Source organism: Mobula birostris, chromosome 12, assembly GCF_030028105.1.
Source record: "Mobula birostris isolate sMobBir1 chromosome 12, sMobBir1.hap1, whole genome shotgun sequence".
Lineage (NCBI taxonomy): Eukaryota > Metazoa > Chordata > Chondrichthyes > Myliobatiformes > Myliobatidae > Mobula > Mobula birostris.
The window spans coordinates 100,625,343-100,644,279 of record NC_092381.1 but is presented as its reverse complement, the minus strand read 5'-3'; the positions used below and the strand labels follow the sequence as shown (position 1 = coordinate 100,644,279).

General features: G+C 44.5%; 1 protein-coding gene across 5 annotated transcripts in view; it reads left to right on the top strand.

The window, feature by feature from the left end:
- LOC140206149 (roquin-1-like) overlaps positions 1–15,916 on the top strand; it is a 137,193-nt gene extending 121,277 nt beyond the window's left edge. For 4 of the 5 annotated variants that reach the window (XM_072274385.1, XM_072274388.1, XM_072274386.1 and 1 more), the window contains 6 exons: positions 2,412–2,634; positions 5,430–5,523; positions 7,155–7,299; positions 7,698–7,853; positions 9,036–9,148; positions 10,903–15,916. In XM_072274385.1, coding sequence (XP_072130486.1) covers positions 2,412–2,634; positions 5,430–5,523; positions 7,155–7,299; positions 7,698–7,853; positions 9,036–9,148; positions 10,903–11,044 — 873 coding nt within the window. In that variant the 3' untranslated portion in view covers positions 11,045–15,916. Of the gene's footprint in view, positions 1–2,411; positions 2,635–5,429; positions 5,524–7,154; positions 7,300–7,697; positions 7,854–8,541; positions 8,765–9,035; positions 9,149–10,902 lie in introns of those variants that run through there. The other variant, XR_011888072.1, reaches the window with a different exon arrangement.
- The last annotated feature ends 3,021 nt before the right edge of the window (positions 15,917–18,937 follow it).

Genomic DNA, 18,937 nt, shown 5'->3' with positions numbered 1-18,937 from the left:
TGATAGGATGGTAACAGTAACTGAAATAAACACATGTTACCATAGTGGTATGCAGAAGAGCATCTCTGAACACATTACACTTTGAACCGTGAAGTGGATATGCTACAATGGTAGAAGACCACACCAGGTTCCACTCCCATCAGCTAAGAACAGGAATCTGAGGCTTCATTGGAAATAGGCTCAACAAAGCTGGACAGTTGAAGATTGGAAAAACACTGCCTGGTTGAAGCTGAATTTCTGCTGCAACATGCAAATGGTAGGATCAGAATTCAGTGCAAACAACATGAATCCATGGATCCCTTTTCCCTTTTGTCAACAGTTCAGCTGGTGGTGGTGCTGTAATGGTGTGGGGAATGTTTTCCTTGGCACACAAGGCCCCTTAATATCAAATGAGTATCATTTAAATGCCACAGCCTTCCTGTGTATTGTCGCTGACCATATGATCCCTTTATGGCTACAGCTACCCATTTTCTAAAGGCTGCTTCCAGCAGAACAATGCATCATGTCACAAAGTACACGTCATCTCAAACTGGTTCCACAAACATAACGAGCTCAGTGTACTCTAATGGCCTCCACAGTTACCCAATCTCAATCCAATAGGGTGCCATTGGGATGTGTTAGAATGGAAAATTCACAGCATGAATGTGCAGCCAACAAATCTGCAGCACCTCCATATGCTATCATATCAACCTGGATCAGGAAATCTAAGGAATGTTTCTAGCACCTTGTGAATCCATGGCACAGAGAATTCAGGCTGCTCTGAGGGAAAAAGGGGGTTCTACCCAGTACTAGAAAGGTATAGTTAATAAAGAGGCCACTGAGTGTAAATCAGCCATGATTGAATGATAGAGTAGATTCAATGGGTCAGGGGGCCTATTTTTTCTTATAAATCTTATGGTATTAAATCTCTGAATCCTCAATTTATGTTTGCAAACATTCCCAGGGCAAGGACAGATGGGTTAGAAACAGAGTAAAGATCCCTCTGCACTGTCCCATCACACACTCCCAGGACAGGGACAGCAAGGTCAAGCTGCAATCATTTCAGAAGAATGAAGTGGTTTGGTTGGTCATTGCTACAGACAATGGATTTTTGTGTTCTTTTTGATTTGTGATTTGAAGCAGCTCACTGCCGTTGTGGAGTGCATGTACTGGAGAAGCACTAGTTATATCGTGAAGGACCTTTACAACTACATGAAGAAAAAAGGCGTCCATCTCATCAATGTGACATCCCAGTCACATTCAAAAGATGCAACATAGTGGCTGACTAACAATAGAGCCCGGTTCCCAGTGCTGTAAATATTTGTAAAGCATTAAACCGAAGGACACTGCAAAGGGCAGCGATAGGAGCATGTTGTTGGGACAGGCGAGTGTGTGTTGATTCTGCTGGGTTTTCCTCATGTGCTTGTTAATATAGTGAATTATTGACAAAAGATAAAGTACTGTTCTTAGAACAGTGTGTACAGTATATAAACATGACAAACACGTGTGTAATCTTGGCAATCCTGAATACCTGGGACAGTATATATACTGAGATAAAATGTCCCCTTCCCTTCCAAGTAAGTAATAATGACTTGAATACAATTTACTACAGGCTTGAAATGGGTCATGCTTGTGTGTGTAATGACAGAAACTATCAGGATTAGAATAATGACCTAACATCATTCACATTGTCTTTTAAGACAGCTAGGATCCTTCCACTTCTGAAGGAATTAGGTTGTAGTGACTGTAATATACGGTAAACCACAAGAAATCCAGTAGATAATCCAGGGAAAAGTCTCCACCCTGTGAATGTGCAGAGTGTGACACTCCATAGTGTAAGGAGCGTTTGAGGTAAACAGTGAAATAAACACCAGAGAGGGAAAGATGTTCCACTCGTGTAAGATGAGAAATGGTAGGAAGAGGCTTAATCAAAGCATGAACGTTGTCATGGACAATTTTTAAAAAGTTATCAATGGACTTTGAGATGGAGACTTCAAGATGGAGCCAGGGAGTTGGAGACTAGTAAAATTCCGTGTGTTTCAATGTTCCAGTTTGAACACTTGAGAAAGCTTTGGATAGTGATACCCAAATCAAAAGACTCAGGGTCAATCAAATGCTCTGACTGGAGCTTTGAAATTGTTGTTTCACTCACCCTTCCTCCCTCTTCCCTCACCCTTTGCCCACCCATCAGAAAGGTGAAACATGGCATGCTCTGTGCTATGCAGCATAGAGAGAACCAGAGTGAGGACCCAAATGGTTTGCCAGGTTTTTAAGATTATACTTTATACTTTACATTATTGTCGCCAAACAATTGATGCTAGAGCATACAATCATCATAGCGATATTTGATTTCGCGCTTCGCACAAAATTGGACTTGTTGGTGCAGTTGGGTACTTTCTAATCAATTATACATGAATTAATATCTTTAACAGAACGTTGACAGTAAAGGCCTGCGGGAACAGCTGATGAACCTTGACATTCAGAGGAGAACCTCTGAAAACAAGGAGGAAGATCCCATTATCCCGTTCGGGGAACTGCCAACTGTTTCGAAATTTGGTGCCATTTCTCGCACTTCCAAAACCAGCTATCAGACAACAGGACCAGTGCAAGCTATGGCTTCACAAAGCATTGCCACCAAGCCCATCAGTGTGTCAGGTAAGCAAGGTACAACAGCCTAACACAAAATTCTCGTAAATGTAGGAAAATATCTCCCTCCTGGATATTGTAGTGAGTGAAGTACATTAACTCTAAGGTGCAGAGGACATTCACAGGATGTCGCCTGGGATGAAATGTTTCAGTTACAAGGAGAGACTAGGCCTGTTTTCCTTGAGGAGTTGAGAGTAGATGTGATTGAAGAATATAAAATTGCATGGGTATTTATAGGGTGAATTGCAGGAAAATTCTCCCCATTTCAGAGGAACATCTTTTTCATCCAGAGGGTGGTAACCTGAACCATTGTAGATTGCCAAGATCTTGGTGCTATTATAAGTATTTGGTTCTGGAGTCCAGAACGAGTGGGTAGGGGATACTTAAGTAGGTAATTAGGATGGAAAAGAGGAGCACGAGTTATCACTTCAATTTTATAGAAAATTGCAAAGCATTTTGTAAGTATCTTAATGATAAGAGGATAGTTAGTTAATAAATGGAGCTATTTTGGACTCTTTGGTATTCACCCAAAGCAAAGGACTTTATAGTTGAAGAACTTGGGCAGAGAGACAGTGTTATCATTATAAAGGAGTTATGAGGCATATTCCAGGCAATGAAAGGCATGGGAGGAGATAGCTGAGACCCTGACATCCATTCAAATTTTCACTGGCCACATGTGACACACCAAATGACAACAGGACATCAAGTGTTCAACGAGAGCATCATGGATAAACTGGGTAATTTACAAGTCCGTGAGTCTAAAGTCAGTGCTAGTGATGTTACAGGGAAAACATTCTGATAATAGGATTTACCTACACTTAGAAAAGTAAGAGTCGTTCAAGGACAGACAACATGGTTTAATTATGGGGAGATCTTGGCTGTCCAATTTTAGTTTCAAAGAAGTGACAAAATGTATTGATGCAGTGCAGTTGATGTAATTTATAATGACTATATTAATCTCATTAACAAGACCCAACATGGAAGGCTGGTCTGTAAAGTTAGATGTTTGTTGTATTCATATGATAATATTTGGATTAAAGGTAGAAAGCATGAATTACAAATTTGCTGATGACAAAGAAATTGTGCTGCTGTTGATAATAAGCACAGTAGTCAGGCTACAGAGTGACCTTGATCAGCTGGTAAACTGGGCAAAGCAATAGCTGAGGAATTTAATCAGAAACGCTGGAAATCTTGAGCAACATACACAAAATGCGGGAGGAATTCAGACAACGAGGTAGTATCAATGGAAGGGAATAAACAGATTGGTAGCCTCCAATCTGATGGCAATTTCTTCAACTTCCAGAAATTTCTCCCCCCCCCCCGCTTGCTTTTCCTTTCCCCTTTCTGATTATCCTCTCAGCTCTTCTCTTGTCTCTCACCTGCCCATCATTTCCATGTGGTTCCCCTTCTCCAGCCCTTTCTTCCATGGTCCAGTCATCTCCTATTAGATCTCTTCAGCCCTTTACCTCTTCCACCTATCCCCTCCCAGCTTCCAACTTCACTCCCCTCCTCCACTCACACATCTTCTGCCTCACCTGGTCTTCCTAGCATATTCCAGCTTATACTCCTTACCCTCCCCTCACCTGCCTCTCTCCTTTCCAGTCTTGATGAAAGGTTTCAGCGCAAAATCTCAACTGTTTATTCCTCTCCATAGATACTACCTGGCTTGCTGAGTTCCTCCAGCATTTTGTGTGTTGCTCAGGAGGAATTTAGTCAAGTTTAGGAGGTCACCTAAAATATATGCAGTGAATGGTAAGGTTATAGGGAATTGTTGAGGAACAGAGCAACCTTGATTTACAAGTACTAAGATCCCTGAAGGTGACAGCACTGGTAAATTGGGTGATTAAGAAGACACATGGGATATGTCTTCACACCGTAGGATATAACAGCAAAACTAGTGGGATTTTATAAAACATTGGTTAGACTGTAGCTGTGATACTGTGTACAGTTCAGGTCACTACACTGCAGGAGGATATGATTGCACTGGAGAGTGTGCAGAGCAGATTCACCAGGACATTGCTTGGAATGGAGCATTTCAGTTATGTGGAGAGACTAGATAGTTTGCTCTGAGGGGATCTAATAGAAGCATGTAGAATTGATTGGTGTATATTGGGCAGATAATGCAAAACTTTTTCCAAACAGGTGTGTCAAAAACTAGAGGCCATATTTTTAGGGTAATAGATTTAAAGGGGGTCTGAGGAGGTTGGAATTTGGAACTCAGTGGTTGGTGGAGGCCTTACCATTACCACTGGATGAATTACCAAGGACAGGTGACTGGTTTGTAGGATTAGTGTAAATAGGTGCTTGATGAATGTGATGGGCCATAAGGTCTGTGACCTTGCTGTATGACCCTACAATTCTAAGAATTACCAATTTTAAAGTTAGCAGAAGGAGAGAAATCACTTTCCTGCAAAAATTCCCTAAAATGCTGCGATGTTGTTGGAGAGTTACTAAAGCATAAACTTTATACTGATAGATTGTCCTTGCATCAGAGCATCAAGGTCCGCAAACACAGAGCAGTCAGCAGGAATCTGAAAGGTGGGACGTGTTCAAGGGGCCCAGTTGTTCTAAAGCCTCCTGTGAAGTCAGGCCAGCCTGCAATGGATTTATTTGCTCACATCTGAGGGGAATTTTCCAACGCATTCGAAGCAGCTGTTTATATAAGTATGTTAGAGCAGCTCATGGCAAATGGACCCCAAGTCTTCACAGTACTACTTGAGAATATTGTCACCATTACAGCTGCAGGTGAAATTAAAACTGGGCCCTTACACTGTTCTAAACTTGCCTTTATTTCCCCTTGGCAGATTATAATCCATATGGAAACCACAGCAGTTGGACAAACTCACCAGCCTCATATTCTCATCAAAGCTTACATGCTCAGGGACATTTTATTGACAGGTGGGGAGTTCTAACCTCTTGTAATAATCTGCTGCCTCCCATGCTTCATTACCACCTACCGTTCCAGGTGGCCCAGTGCAGTAACAACACAGGTGTTGAGAAATTGGAACCATGTGAGCAACACACACAAAATGCTGGAGGAACTCAGCAGACCAGCGAGTGTCTAGGAGAAGAGTAGGGTCGACGGTTTAGGTCGAAGGCTTTCGTGAGTCATGCTGAAGGGTTTTGGCCCAAAACGTCGACCCTACTCTTTTCCTAGATGCTGCCTGGTCTGCTGAGTTCCTCCAGCATTTTGTGTGTGTTGCTTGGATTTCTGGCATCTGCAGATTTTCTCCTGTTTGTGATTGGAGCCACGTGATGTGAGATTGAAAATGCTTTTGAAGAGCATGTTGGGTGAGTGTTTAGAAGAGAAAGGAGTGACAGAGGAATGCTTAACCTCAAACTGGTTTTGCTGTTTGATTTGTTTATTGCTGCTCTGTGACCTAGTCTCCACCTCCTCTATCTACAAATTCCAACCCTCCACTTCAGCCAAAACCCACCTCAGTCCACCGGTCACCTCTATGTCACCAGTCCCCTTCTCTTTATGCTGGCTATCTCCTTTCTGCACTCAGTCCCAATGCAGGGTTCCGACCCAAAATGTTTACGCTTTCTTTCACCCCCACAGATGCTGCTTGCCTAGTTCTTGCAGCAGGTTGTTTGCTAATCCAAATTCCAGCTTTGGTCCATATCCATTAATAGCTTTATTAACAAACTATTGATCTCAGATTAGTAATTAATTAACAACTTAAACCTAGCTCAGATGAAGTATTCGCTACGTCCCTGGGTGAGTGCAGCTCCAACAATCATCAGGAAACTGAACACCATCCAAGATAGTGTTATTGCACTTGAGTGAGACCCCATCCACCACCCTAAACATTCACTCCTTCTGTCACTGGTGCATTGTGGCTGCAGTATAGGATGCAAAGTGGTTTCTGCCCCGACTGCCCCAACAGCACCTCCCTAGCCCACTAAGACACATAAGAGCAGCAGGTGCATGGGAATATAGGTTCCCAACCAAGTCTCACACCATCCTGACAACGATCGCTATTACTTTGTTACCAGGCGGACTGCAATATTCCCTCCGAAAGCTTACTCGCAGGTCATTTAATGGCACTAATTGCAGGTTCTAACAACCGTATCTCCATCTCAGCTGTTGAGTTACAAATCGACAATGAGATCCAAGAGAGTTGACGGGAGCCAAAGAAAAATTGATACCAGCTCAACAGACTGGGACTAGGGTATGATCTGAAAGAAATACCAGCTGAGCAGACTGAGACCAGGGTATGATCTGAAACAGCGTCAGGCTTTTCAGACCTGATGAGGTAGTATAGGACCCATTCTCAGACCCGTAATGCAGACTCTGTGTGTGTGTGTGTGTGTGTGTGTGTGTGTGTGTGTGTGTATATATGTGTTTGTGTGTGTATGCACGCATGCACATCAGAGGCTGAAGGTGGACACTCCTCGCTGTCATACTATTTGAGAAGAATATGTGCTGATTGTGAGGCTGTACTTTGGTGGGTGGGAGGAGCGGTTGGAGATCCTTTCTTGCCGATATTCCAATGTCGATTTATTGTAGTGTTTGTACCACACAGAGAGAGGCTGAACGTACAGGAAATGACTCCCCATGGGAAGCACCCTGTGCCCCACATACCTCCAACGGACCGGGACCAGCTGAGGCTGGAGCTGCAACAAGTCAACCAGCAGATCAGCCAACACAGTCAGCTCCGAGGAATGGAGGTATCCAAATGTTCCTGCAGCTGAAGTATCTGCACTTTAATCTAAGGTGGGGGGGGGGGGGGCGGTACCATTGACCAGAAGGCATTGTACTGCCCAACCATCAGGGTGTAACTGGATAGGAGAAAGGATCTCCTGGAAGGGTCAGGAGAGGTATCTGGGCCCAATGAGGGGAAAGGGTGAGTGCTCAGGAGAGTAACTTTGGAGTGGTCAACGGGAAGGGAAGGACAGGAGAGGGTGGGGAATATGGACAGGAGCTCGAGAAAATCAAGGTAGAAAGACCTTTCGCTAGAGTCTATTCACCTCCTTTCGTCTGTGTCCCTCAAGATCAGGTGCCATGGGGTGTGAAAAATGGGAAATGTACTGCAGGTTGACATTCTCTTACTCCTCTTGTTCCCTAGGTTGCCAGTAGCCCAGTGCTGGGCCAACGAGAGGTGGGAAGCCTCACCACACAGCAGCACAGTTCCTGGCCCAGTCGAATGTCCAGCGAGCAGCTGAGCTTGGAACTGCACCAGGTGGAGAGGGAGATCGGCAAGAGGAAGCACGAGCTGGAGACGGTAGGTGGCCAGGACCTCAGCAGTGAAGCCTTGTCTGAAGATCATAATCCAGGTTAGGCATGGACCTAGGTAGCTCTTCAAATGTTTCCTCCATGCAATAAGGTCATGTTGAATCCTCAAGTCCACTTCTTGCCCCAGCTCCATGATCTATTCCAAATGTCAACTGGGGTGTATTTGGTGTCTATCCATCCAGAGAACCTACAATGCCAGATAAAGGAAAGTTTAAGAGTTAATGTGCAAAGAACAGGGCAACAGTACAAAGCAGCATCACTATGACAGAAAGCCACAGAGCATAGAAACAGCTGCAAATCAAGTCAGGGTTTAATGCTGTTCATCTGAATGCAGAATAGGCTAGGAATTAGTGCCTTTTTAAGGCATGCAAATTCCTGAAAGGGATGTATAGGCTTGAATCCATAAGGTTGTCACTTCACGATGAATGTGGAAGCATCAAGGTGTTTCCCCTCTGCCCCCACACACACGAATGAACTGTGAGGCTATTGAGATGGATTTGCCCACTGCTGAAGTGCTGCAGGTGTCTTCTGTTAGATAGGTTCTTGGTTCATGGCTGCATCTCCAGCCTGTGAACTGTTTGGATTACAAACATAACCCGGGTAGGACCAGTAATTGGCCATTTAGAGCCGATCTCAGGTAAAGTTCCTTTATCTGAGAATTTTCTCCCACTTTACAGGATTGTCAATGACCTGATGGTTGAGTGTATTCAAGGCAACAATGGATCTTTGGATAACAAGGGAAAGGAAAGATATGAGGATGTGGTCCCGAGGTAGAGTTTCAACCATGGTGTTTCTGAATGGCAGAACAGGGCCGAATGGACTGACTCCCATCAGTGGAGCGGATTGGCTTTCAGCTAGGCCTCGGGCAGCCCTTCACTTTGTCCAGTTGTCTGGATTCAGGTACTGAGTATCAGCTGAACCCCGTTTACTTGGTTTGGATGAATCAGGAGGAGTAGAGACTTCTTTCTTCTGCATTGGAGAGATCCAGCAGTGTCCCTAAGATCTAGTGTGTGTGCTTGTGCTGTGTACAATTGGCTGCTGTATTTTCCACATTATAACATCTCAAATTAATGCTCCTTCCTAACCTCACCTTAGGCTGCAACCAGAGCTGTACCATCATGATTGTATTACGTTATCTATCCCAGACAATCAATTTATGTTTGTTACACAGGAAAGTCGACCCTCACTGGAAGTGCAGTATAAGCTGGCATCGAGCCATCAGGCAGAGAACGGACAGCCTGAGCAGCAGCACAAGCCCTCAGAGGATCTGCAGCCTTCCCTCAGGTAACTGCACAGCACACCTAGTTATCAGTGCAGACCATTCTACAACTGATCTTCACAGTGTGTCAGAAACCTCCGCCTCCGTCCTATCCTGCTCCATTTAATGTTTTATTTCCCGGAAATCTGCTTTAAAGCAAGACACTTTGACATTTAGTAAATGCAGGTTTACGCCCTTAGCTTTCAGAATGGAGTAGTCCTGGGTGTGTGAGCAGTCAACAACCGTGGACACCCAGATACCCCTCTGCTGCATTCTGCTTGTACTGTATCAGATTAGTTAGTCCATACTTGAGTGACTGCCATAGGTTCAGCCAACGTCCTTGCTCTGGACTTGATTGTGGTGCCTTGTGCTCTAATACCCAGTGCAACCCACAGACTGACCTTGTGAATAGTGTGCCCAGTGAGGTGGCTACTGTGCCTGTGTCCAGGCTTGTTGGGTTTGACCATGGCGGGGTTAGGGTGCTGCAAACGTTTTCTGTAAGGTATTATTTACTGTTGGTTGATGCAGGTCAGATTCTGGATCCATTTGGATTGTCAGTGTTTTACCCACAGTTGCCTGTGTTAACACTACGCACATTCCATTATGATTGCTGAATATATTGAAGGGGAGGGGAGGTTTCTTGACAGAAAAGATGTCCAGAAGTATGAGGAGAGAATGGTAATGAGACTAAAATATACGAGCAAAATAGAACGATTCAGACCATTGAGTCTGTTCTGTAATTCAGTCATGGCTAACTACATTCTTCTGCCCTCACCATGTACCCCCCCCCCCCGCCAATCAAGAACCATCAATTTCTGTCTTAAATATACCCAATGACTTGGCCTCCATCACCCACTATCACAACAAATTCCACTGATCCCTCAATCCACCACCCCTCTGGCTGAAGAAATTGTTCCTTATTTCAGTTTTAAAGGGGAATCCCTTTATTCTGAAGCTGTGCCACCTGATCTTGTATTGATGAAGATGGCAGGTGCATCACATCAGGACTAATGAATGGGGAGCAGGATCTGTGGGCTCTTGTGTTCCTATTCCACTGGAGCTCAGGGTCCTGGAAGAGTTCTTTGTTTGGCTACAGAACTGTCACTGGTCAATGTGGGCTTCCCCCAAACCCTTCACAGCTCTCCTTGCCAGCTGTGTAACTATGAAGGCGCATGCTGTGGCAGTGAGGGGCTCAGTATGGCTATGTGATTTTGCACATTCATAGGGTAGTGTTATTTCTATTGACATCACTAGCTACACTAGTCAAGCTTATTGTCATTTGCACGATACAGGTGCAATGAGAAACTAGCAGCAGCTTCATAAACAACACATGATATAGATTATACAAGACAGTCACAAGAGAGGAAAAAAAAGCTGCCTTTGGTCGTAGGAGAATAGCATTCCTGAACCTGTTGCTGTGGGAAGTCTGATGGCAGCAGTAAGAAGGCGGCAAGATCCATGTAATGGAGATCCTTGATGATAAATACCATCTTCTTGAGGCAGCCTGTCCTGTAGATACTGTGCCTGTGATCCACTTCTCCCTGCAGCCTCTTGTATGCCTGCGCCAGACCATGATGCAACTACTAGTCAGGACTCTTTCAGCTTGGTCAGACAAAGTATGCTGACCAAAATCCTACCTCAGCTTCCCAATGAACAGAGAGCAGCAGGAGCCTGAACAATGTGAGCAGTTTAGGGCTGAGGATAGGCAACTTGTTAATGTCACAGATGCACTCTGTCCATGCTTGGAATGCTAAAACCTTCTCTGTTTCTTGTTGCAAAGTGAAAGATGCAAGGTCGGGGCCTCTGGCTTCACTACAGACAGCTCCGTCAGCGCACTGACCAGCAAAGCTGCCTCTCTCAATCTGGCCCTTGACACAGAGGGAGCAGGGGACCACTGCGACAGCCAACAGAATGGCCTTTAAACGAATGGAGACAGCAACTGTCTTGGACAAGTCCACTCAACATCGTGTTAAAATATACAGCACTGCAAGCAATGGACTTGACACACCACTCATCTAGATGCAATGCGTCAAAGTAGCATTGAGTTTTTTTGTTGTTGTGTGTGTGTGTGTAAACTTTATTTTATTAGCATGCATGCCTTGGCTTGCAAGGCATGGGACATATTCTTATGATTACCTGGTTAATCTTAGTGAAGTAATCTCACCTTATGTACCCCAACTTCAGAACTGTGCCTGCAACAGCGCAAGTTATTGAAGTCACATTCCCATGGGATTCTGAGATGATGTGACGAAGGTCAACGTCACAGATGGAACCTTTTTAGTTCCACCGCAGTGAGGAGCAAATACTTCCGCTAACACATGTAATCAAAAGCTGTTACTTTCTGATAGAAAGAAGCTCTGACCTCTTCCTTTGAGCGACCTTCCTCAGAAGGTGAGTGAGGAGGGAAGAACCGGTCAGAAAGGCTTTCACCAAGGGGAAAGTAACACTCTTAAATATTGTTGTTGTATTTACTTTCCACAGGGTGGAAATTAACTAATCCAAGAGCAGCCTAAGAGGAAAGGGTTACTGCTTTCTGAAAATGAACTTTATTGAAGTTAATGCCTCTCTTTGCTTAGCCCATGTTAACTGCTGAGGAGTAGCCACATCCCAAAGGTCATGGGGTAGCTGAAAGGTCACGCCTTCTGGTTCCAGTGAGAGGGTGGTCATCCCAAGATCAGACTATCAGGTACCCCATTGAAGAGGAAGCTGGGTGGAGCTCTAGCTTGTGTGTCTGGGCTGACCTGTCAGTGAGGCAGAGATCTGGGCCATGTTTCTCAAGCCAGTCTCTGATGGGAGAGGAAGTTGAGCTAAACTTCCAGTAGAGAGGAGATGAGGCATGAATTCCCAGTGCATGATTGAGTTGAGAGATTGGAACCACTTGGGCTTGAATTGGAGTGATAGGTTTGTGTAAAAAGGGCTGGGTTGTAAGTCAGAAGGTCTTGGATACAGTGCAGAATTGTTTGCAAGATACTACTATGCTGCAGTGACCCTTCAGTTCCTCTGTGTTGGCTTGTGAAAGTGGTATGCGATTAGGCCATCACACAGCTGCACTCCAAGGAACGATATTGTATGTTATCAGTTTTTTTTTCAGTAAAACTGTTCAGATAAACCTGAATCACAAATGATGGGAAAAAAGCCCCATAAAAAGCAGATTCTGGGTGCCATTCTAAAGGCTTGCTCTTTTTTTTCATATCCGCAGCTAGGTTAGACTGAATGGGTAATTAGTGCTGATTCTCTGGGGCTGGTTGAGTGATGGGTTTGTGAATCCCAGGCCCTGCTTGTGTGGGTCTGATTATAGGATTCCAGTGTAGAGCTGTACATATCTGAAACAAAGATGATTAAACTGTGAAGGCGGGTGCTGGCTGCTTGGTACCTCTGCAGTATCTCTCTCTCTCAAAGCTAACCAGGACTAACACTTCCAGATTGAATCTTGATGGAAAAGATTGTTGGCTGGGAGTGTTATTCAGCTTTATGCAGTTTGTTTTGAAAGATCCTTGTGAAAAATAACATTTAACTAATCGTGTACTTTACTACAAATGTTCTTAAGACCATGGAGGCTGGTATAATTTCAAAATGTGCTTCCAAAATCTGTTCTGTTTTATTTCAGACCCAGCTGTGTTTCTCTGACCTTGTGTGTCTTTTCCTGTTCGACAGTGTTGATCACAGCAGCTTTGCACTGTTGGTTCCGACTAAACTGGGGGGCTAGGACTGCCACCTCAAAGTGGGGTAGGGGCTGACATTAATCGACAAGGAATGTGAGCCTAGCAGTTCCCCAAAGTCTTGGCTTCGATTTGCTTCTCTTCTCCTCTCCTCTCCCCCCCACCCCCCCATGCGGCCCCTACCATTTCAGTGGAATTGGCCTTGGTCAGTACTTTGCCCACAGGTTAATACCCCTTGTATCTCAGCTAGAACCTTTGCTGTCAAGGAGGTTATGTCAATAAATCAATATTGTCCTCAAACATTAATGGTAGAGGGTTCACAAAATGATTCCCAAATCCCTGGGAATCAACCTGAAGCTGGAAGGTGTTCTTAGTCCAGGCAAATGATACTACATCTCTTGTAAGCACTTCCAAATGAGGATTAATTCCTTTCCATCCTCTCCTCCACCTTCTGTATTCAGTCCTGACGTTGACATAATGTCAGTGATCCCTCCCAAACAAATGCCTCCCCACCTCCCCCAGCTTTAAAGTCTTTTATCTTGCGTCAGATCTCTAGTGTGCACTTTGCCCTCGCTGGGCACCAGTGTGAGTGGGCAAACTGCCTAGATGAGGATCTGTTGTAGCCTGCTGTAAGGAAAGGGCCATCAGCTCTCACTGAAACAACTGATGGGGAGTTTCAGCACTCCCCTGTATTATTTTATGTTGGCTGATTTCTGGTGTAGAGTACTGCCTATTGCAGTGATATTTATTTTCTCAGCTATGTGATTGTAATTTTGATACTTTTATTAGATATTTTCCTTCAAATCCATGCCAATACTAAGCACTGATATTCAGTCTGCAGTTGTCTGGCCCCACAGTGGCTTGTGATGGTGTAGAGTGCATGGAGTCACAGTGTGTCAGTGCAGTGGGAGGTGTACCCTTCTGACACTAATGCTGTCAAGTCCTTGCCCAGCAGCAGCTTCTCCCGCTTGCAGTTCCCCATCCCCCATCTTGTCACAATGACTTCTGTGAAGTTGCTTTCTTTGGAAGATCTGCAAACCGCTGACTGGGACACCATCCACGCTGCTGCCTCCATGCACAGGTACCTGGGCTTTCTGGGGCATTATGGTGGCAGGGGTTGGGAAGTAGTGGAAACAAGTGGTCAGGTGACCCTCAGAGTGGTGCTGATGTCCAGATTACAGAGTGGAGTCCAACCTTTCCATTGAGGATAGGCTAAGTGAGGCAGTGAACTTTATTTATTATTCTGGTACGGCTGAGTGGTGGTGTTATCTGGGAGAGGAGAGGAAGTGAGGTATCACCTACCCAGGTTTGCAGTGAAACCACATCGGGGCCCAGGTGCCCACAGCTTGGTCCTCACATCAAGGCTGATCACAGCAGTCTGTGGTCAGGCCCAGGATTTTCCAAAACACCATTATCTTAAGCCTTCTCCCTGTCCAGCTTATTTTATTCTCCAGGTTCCAGCCGTGACTCAGTAGCAGTCAGTCATCAGTCCTATGCACCCCACACCCACCACTCTTGTTTCTGGAGAGCTGTGCCCCTCTCACTTTCCCAAGCCCAGGTTTACAATCTGCCATATTGCCAGGACAAAGTACTTCTCCGTCTTCCTCATCTATGGGAGTGAATGGGACAAGGTGCCCAACATCTCACCCATATCCTTCCTGCCTTGCCCTTTTGCCTTTGATCTTACTCGTAATCATTTTGTATCCTGCTGATAATCAGTGAGGGATCAAGAGTGAGCACCCACAAGTTGGAGTCTGAGTTGGGTATATTGGAATTAGTCCTCTTGGCTGGTGAAACTCAAGACTGGGAGGGTTTGGTTTGGAGAGCATTGGCTTTAACTGTAGCCTACACTTCAACATGAAGTATGTTTTATTTTACCCTGCCAATACAGGAAAGCCATCAGCTGGGCATGTTTATGAAAAAGCATGAGTTAGCAACCTCATGCCATCTATTGTTTGCGTCATTGCTAGCCATTTGTTGCTAGCTCCTGGGGTGGAAACAGTTTCATTCTTCAGACAGAGCAGTGATAATGTGTGAGATGTATGCCATCAGATTAGACTTGTTTGGTGTGGAGAGAACATTACCACCACCAGCGCCAGACCATAGGGCAGATTACTGGCAAAACGTCAGGGATCATACCAAGCCATTCATTTATACCAGTACATCAGACAGATCAGTACGCAGACTGTCTTGCTTCCAGTCTCTCCATCAAATTCTCTCCTGCAACTTTTCCCCAGCTCTCATTACCCCCCTCTCTCTCTAAAACATTCAGCCCCCCCATACACCATCAATTCATCCTCCCTTCCTCTGCCTTCTCTCCACTCTGTCCCACCCTGTCCTAACACCTAACCTGATCTCTCTGCCCATTCCCCCCTTGCTTCACCCCTCACCCTTCGCTCCAAACCCTTTCACCCTCACAAAAGCTCCTTCCCACTTGCTCCAGCTCTTCACCGCTCACGCTCCCCTGCCTGCAGGTTCTAGTGAGGGTCAGAGTGTATGGGGGAGGTTGTGCTCCACTTTGCACCCCATGTGCTGCAGACAGTGGGCAGTGATGTTCCTGGGGTGAGTTGGACTAATGCCCTGCCTGTAAACCCTGGCCGTTTCACCCACCTGTAGCACATGCTGGGGCCAGCCGCTGTGTCTACCCTGTACTTTGCTCTGAGCTCCTGCTCTCTGTTCAGAGGCCTACCATTATTTGGTGCTGCCAGAGGTCCTGTGGAGAGAGTGCACGATGGGTGCCCTGAGCATGTAACATTGTTAGAAGAAGAGCCCCAGAAACCACCTGATGTCGATCCTCATGCAGAGAGTATTGCCTTCTCACACATCAGCTTGTTTAGTTTTCTTAAATTAAGGTAAAAAAAAATAAATTTCCTGAAAATTTTGTTTGATATACTCCAGTATGGAATGTTTTAGAATATCTTTCTCCAATGTGGAATGTAGCTTTTTTCCTTTGTAATGAATTCACTGTGTGAACATTGTTTTTTGCCTTTGTATAGTACAATAATATTCTGCTTCAGTACTGGGGAAAGGGAATCAGTAAAGAAACTGTACATGAGATTGTTCTGCTTGTCAGAAAGCAAATGCAGTTCATCAAACAATAGAAGTTCACAAGGACTTCAATAAATTGTTTAAAAAGAAAACAAAATTTTGAATTGCAATCTGTGTCCTTGGTGTTATTTATTGATACTTCTCTTTTGTTCACCACTTCTGTGCTGCTCGCTCCCTCTTCCCACACTATAGTAGGTCACCCTGCTATAGGAAAGAGCACATAGGAGATCTACAAGGATGTTTCTGGCACTCAAGGGACTAAGTTTTGGAGAGAAGTTGAGAATGTTGGGATGTTTTTCATTAGAGTGTGGGAGACTATATAAAATCGTGAGGAGCGTAAACAGGGTGAACGTGCATTCTTTTTCCCTGAGTTGGGGAATCATGAACTATAGATTTAATGTGAGAGGAGAGAGATTTATTAAGAACTTGAAGGGCAGCTTTTTCAATGACAGTGGTCCAATATATGGAATGACCTGCCAGATGAAGTGGTTGAGGTGGATACAATTACAATCTTTAAAAAAACATTTGATAAGTACATGACTTGGAAAGGTTTAAAGGCATATGGACCAAACATAGACAAAAGGAGCTAGCTTAGTTGGGCACCTTGGTTGCCAAGGAGCTTCCAATCAACCTCTAGGCTTTGATTTTCAGTATCGACCCCACCAAGACTCACTAATAAAAGGACCCCAAACTCCACAGGATCTTGAACTCTAGACTTGCCAATTTGCATACCTAGAGGATCATCGGCCCTCATGTCTCTTGCCTGCATTGATCTTTGATCATGGGGGACATGGGCATTAGCTCACTGGTCTTTGTCCACTGTGCTTGCTGGCCCAGAATCTATCTACAGATGTCCTTTGAACATGGCCTGCAGAACAGAAACCTAGACTCCGGCCTGATCTCTAACACACCACATCAATGCCCTAAACCCTGATGTGACTCCTACAATTCAATGTTGGAAAATGAATGGTGATGCACTTTGGTAGTAAAAATAAGCATGCAGACCATTTTTGAAACATAACTATCAAAAATCTGAGATGCAAAGAGGACTTGGACTAGTCCTTGTGCAGGACACCATAAAAGTTAACTTGCAGTTTGAGTCAGTAGTGAGGAAGGCAAATGCAATGTTAGCATTCATTTCAAGAGATCTAGAATATAAGAGCAGGGATCTGATGCTGAGGGTTTATAAGGCACAAGTGAGGCCTCACCTTGAGTGTTGTGAACGGTTTTGGGCTCTTCATCTAAGGACGGATGTGCTGACATTGGAGAGGATGATTCTGGGAATGAAGTGGTAATACTGTACAAGGAACAGTTTATAGCTCCGGGGCTGTAATCACTGGAATTTAAAGGATGGTGGGGGGGGGGGGGGGGTCTCACTGAAATCTTTCGAATGTTGAAAGGCCAACTCAGAGTAGATGTGGAAAGGATGGAGAAGTCTAGGACAAGAGGACAGCCTCAGGATAGAGGAGCGTCCATTTAAAACAGAGATGCAGAAAACTTTTTTGAGCCAGGGAGTGGTGAATTTGTGGGATTTGTTACCACAAGCAGCTGAGGAGGCTAGGTCATTGGGTGTATTTAAGGCAGAGCTTGACAGTTTCTTAACGAGACATGGCATCAAAGGTTCTGGGAAGAAGGCCAGGAAATGGGCTGAGGAGGGGAAAAAGGATCAGCCATGACTGGCGAAGCAGACTCAATGGGCCAAGTGGCCTAATCCTGCTCCTATGTCTTATGGTCTAACTTCCCTCTCTGTCCCCAAAGTTGTTGGAGTGGACTGCTTGATGCTTTAGCTCAAGAGGCTTCTGTGATGACGGGCAGAGGCTAAGGAAAGTTTCTGATAAGATTCTTCCTTTGTCAATTAGTGCCTAAGCTAGTGTAGTGAGAATAGGTCAGGGTCAGTGGTGTGTTCATGTCAGATGTGGGAATTCCAGGAGACCTTCGGTCTTCCAGATAGCTACAGTTGCAAGAAAAAGTTTGTGAACCCTTTGCAACTACCTGGTTTTCTGCATTAATTACTCATAAAATGTGGTCTGATCTTCATCTAAGTCATAATAATAGACAAACACAATCAGTCTAAAGTATGTGAACCTCTGGGTTAATGCCTTCTATAAAAACTATTTAGAGTCAGGTGTTCCAATCGATTAGATGAGATTGGAGGTGTGGGTTGTAGGAGAGGGCATCATGAAATATCACACTAAGAGCACAACATGCAATACTGAACGAGGTGAAAAAGAACCCAAGGGTAAGAGCAAAAGACCTACAGAAGCCTCTAGAATTTGCTAAAGTCTCTATTCATGTGTCCACTATAAGAAAAACACTGAACAAAAATGGCATTAATTGGAGAACACCACGAGGGAAACTATTGCTCTCCAAAACTACTTTTTGGCAGAAATGCACACGGTTATGTTTGGAGGAAAAAGTGCACTACACACAAACACCAAAACCTCATCCCAGCGATGAAGCATGGAAAAAGGAGCATCATGGTTTGGGGCTACTTTGCTGTCTCAGGGCCTGGGCAGCTTGTAATCATTGAATCCTGAATTCAAAATTTTTTTCAAGACATTTTACAGGGGAATGTCAGAATAGCAGTCCATCACCTGAAGCTTAATAGAAGTTGAATAATGCAACAAGACAATGATCTGAAACACAAGAGTAAACAAACAACAGAATGGTTTATAAAAGAGAAAATTTTTGTTTTGGAATGGCTAAGTCAGAGTCCAGACTTTAACCCAATTGAGATGCTGTGGCATGACCTGAAGAGGGCTGTTCGTGTAAGGTATCCTGGAAATTGATGAACTGAAGCAGTTCTGTATGTAGGAATGGTCTAAAATTCCTCCTCACCATTATGCAAATCTGATCAGCAGCCACAGGAAACATTTAGTGGAGGTTATTGCTGGCCAGTTATTGAATACAAGGGTTCACATACTTTTTCCAGCCTGGACTGTGAATGATTAAATGATGTGTTCAATAAATACATGAAAAGTATTTCCTTGCAAACACGAGGAAATCTGCAGATGCTGGAATTTCAAGCAACACACATAAAAGTTGCTGGTGAATGCAGCAGGCCAGGCAGCATCTATAGGAAGAGGTGGCCTGCTGCATTCACCAGCA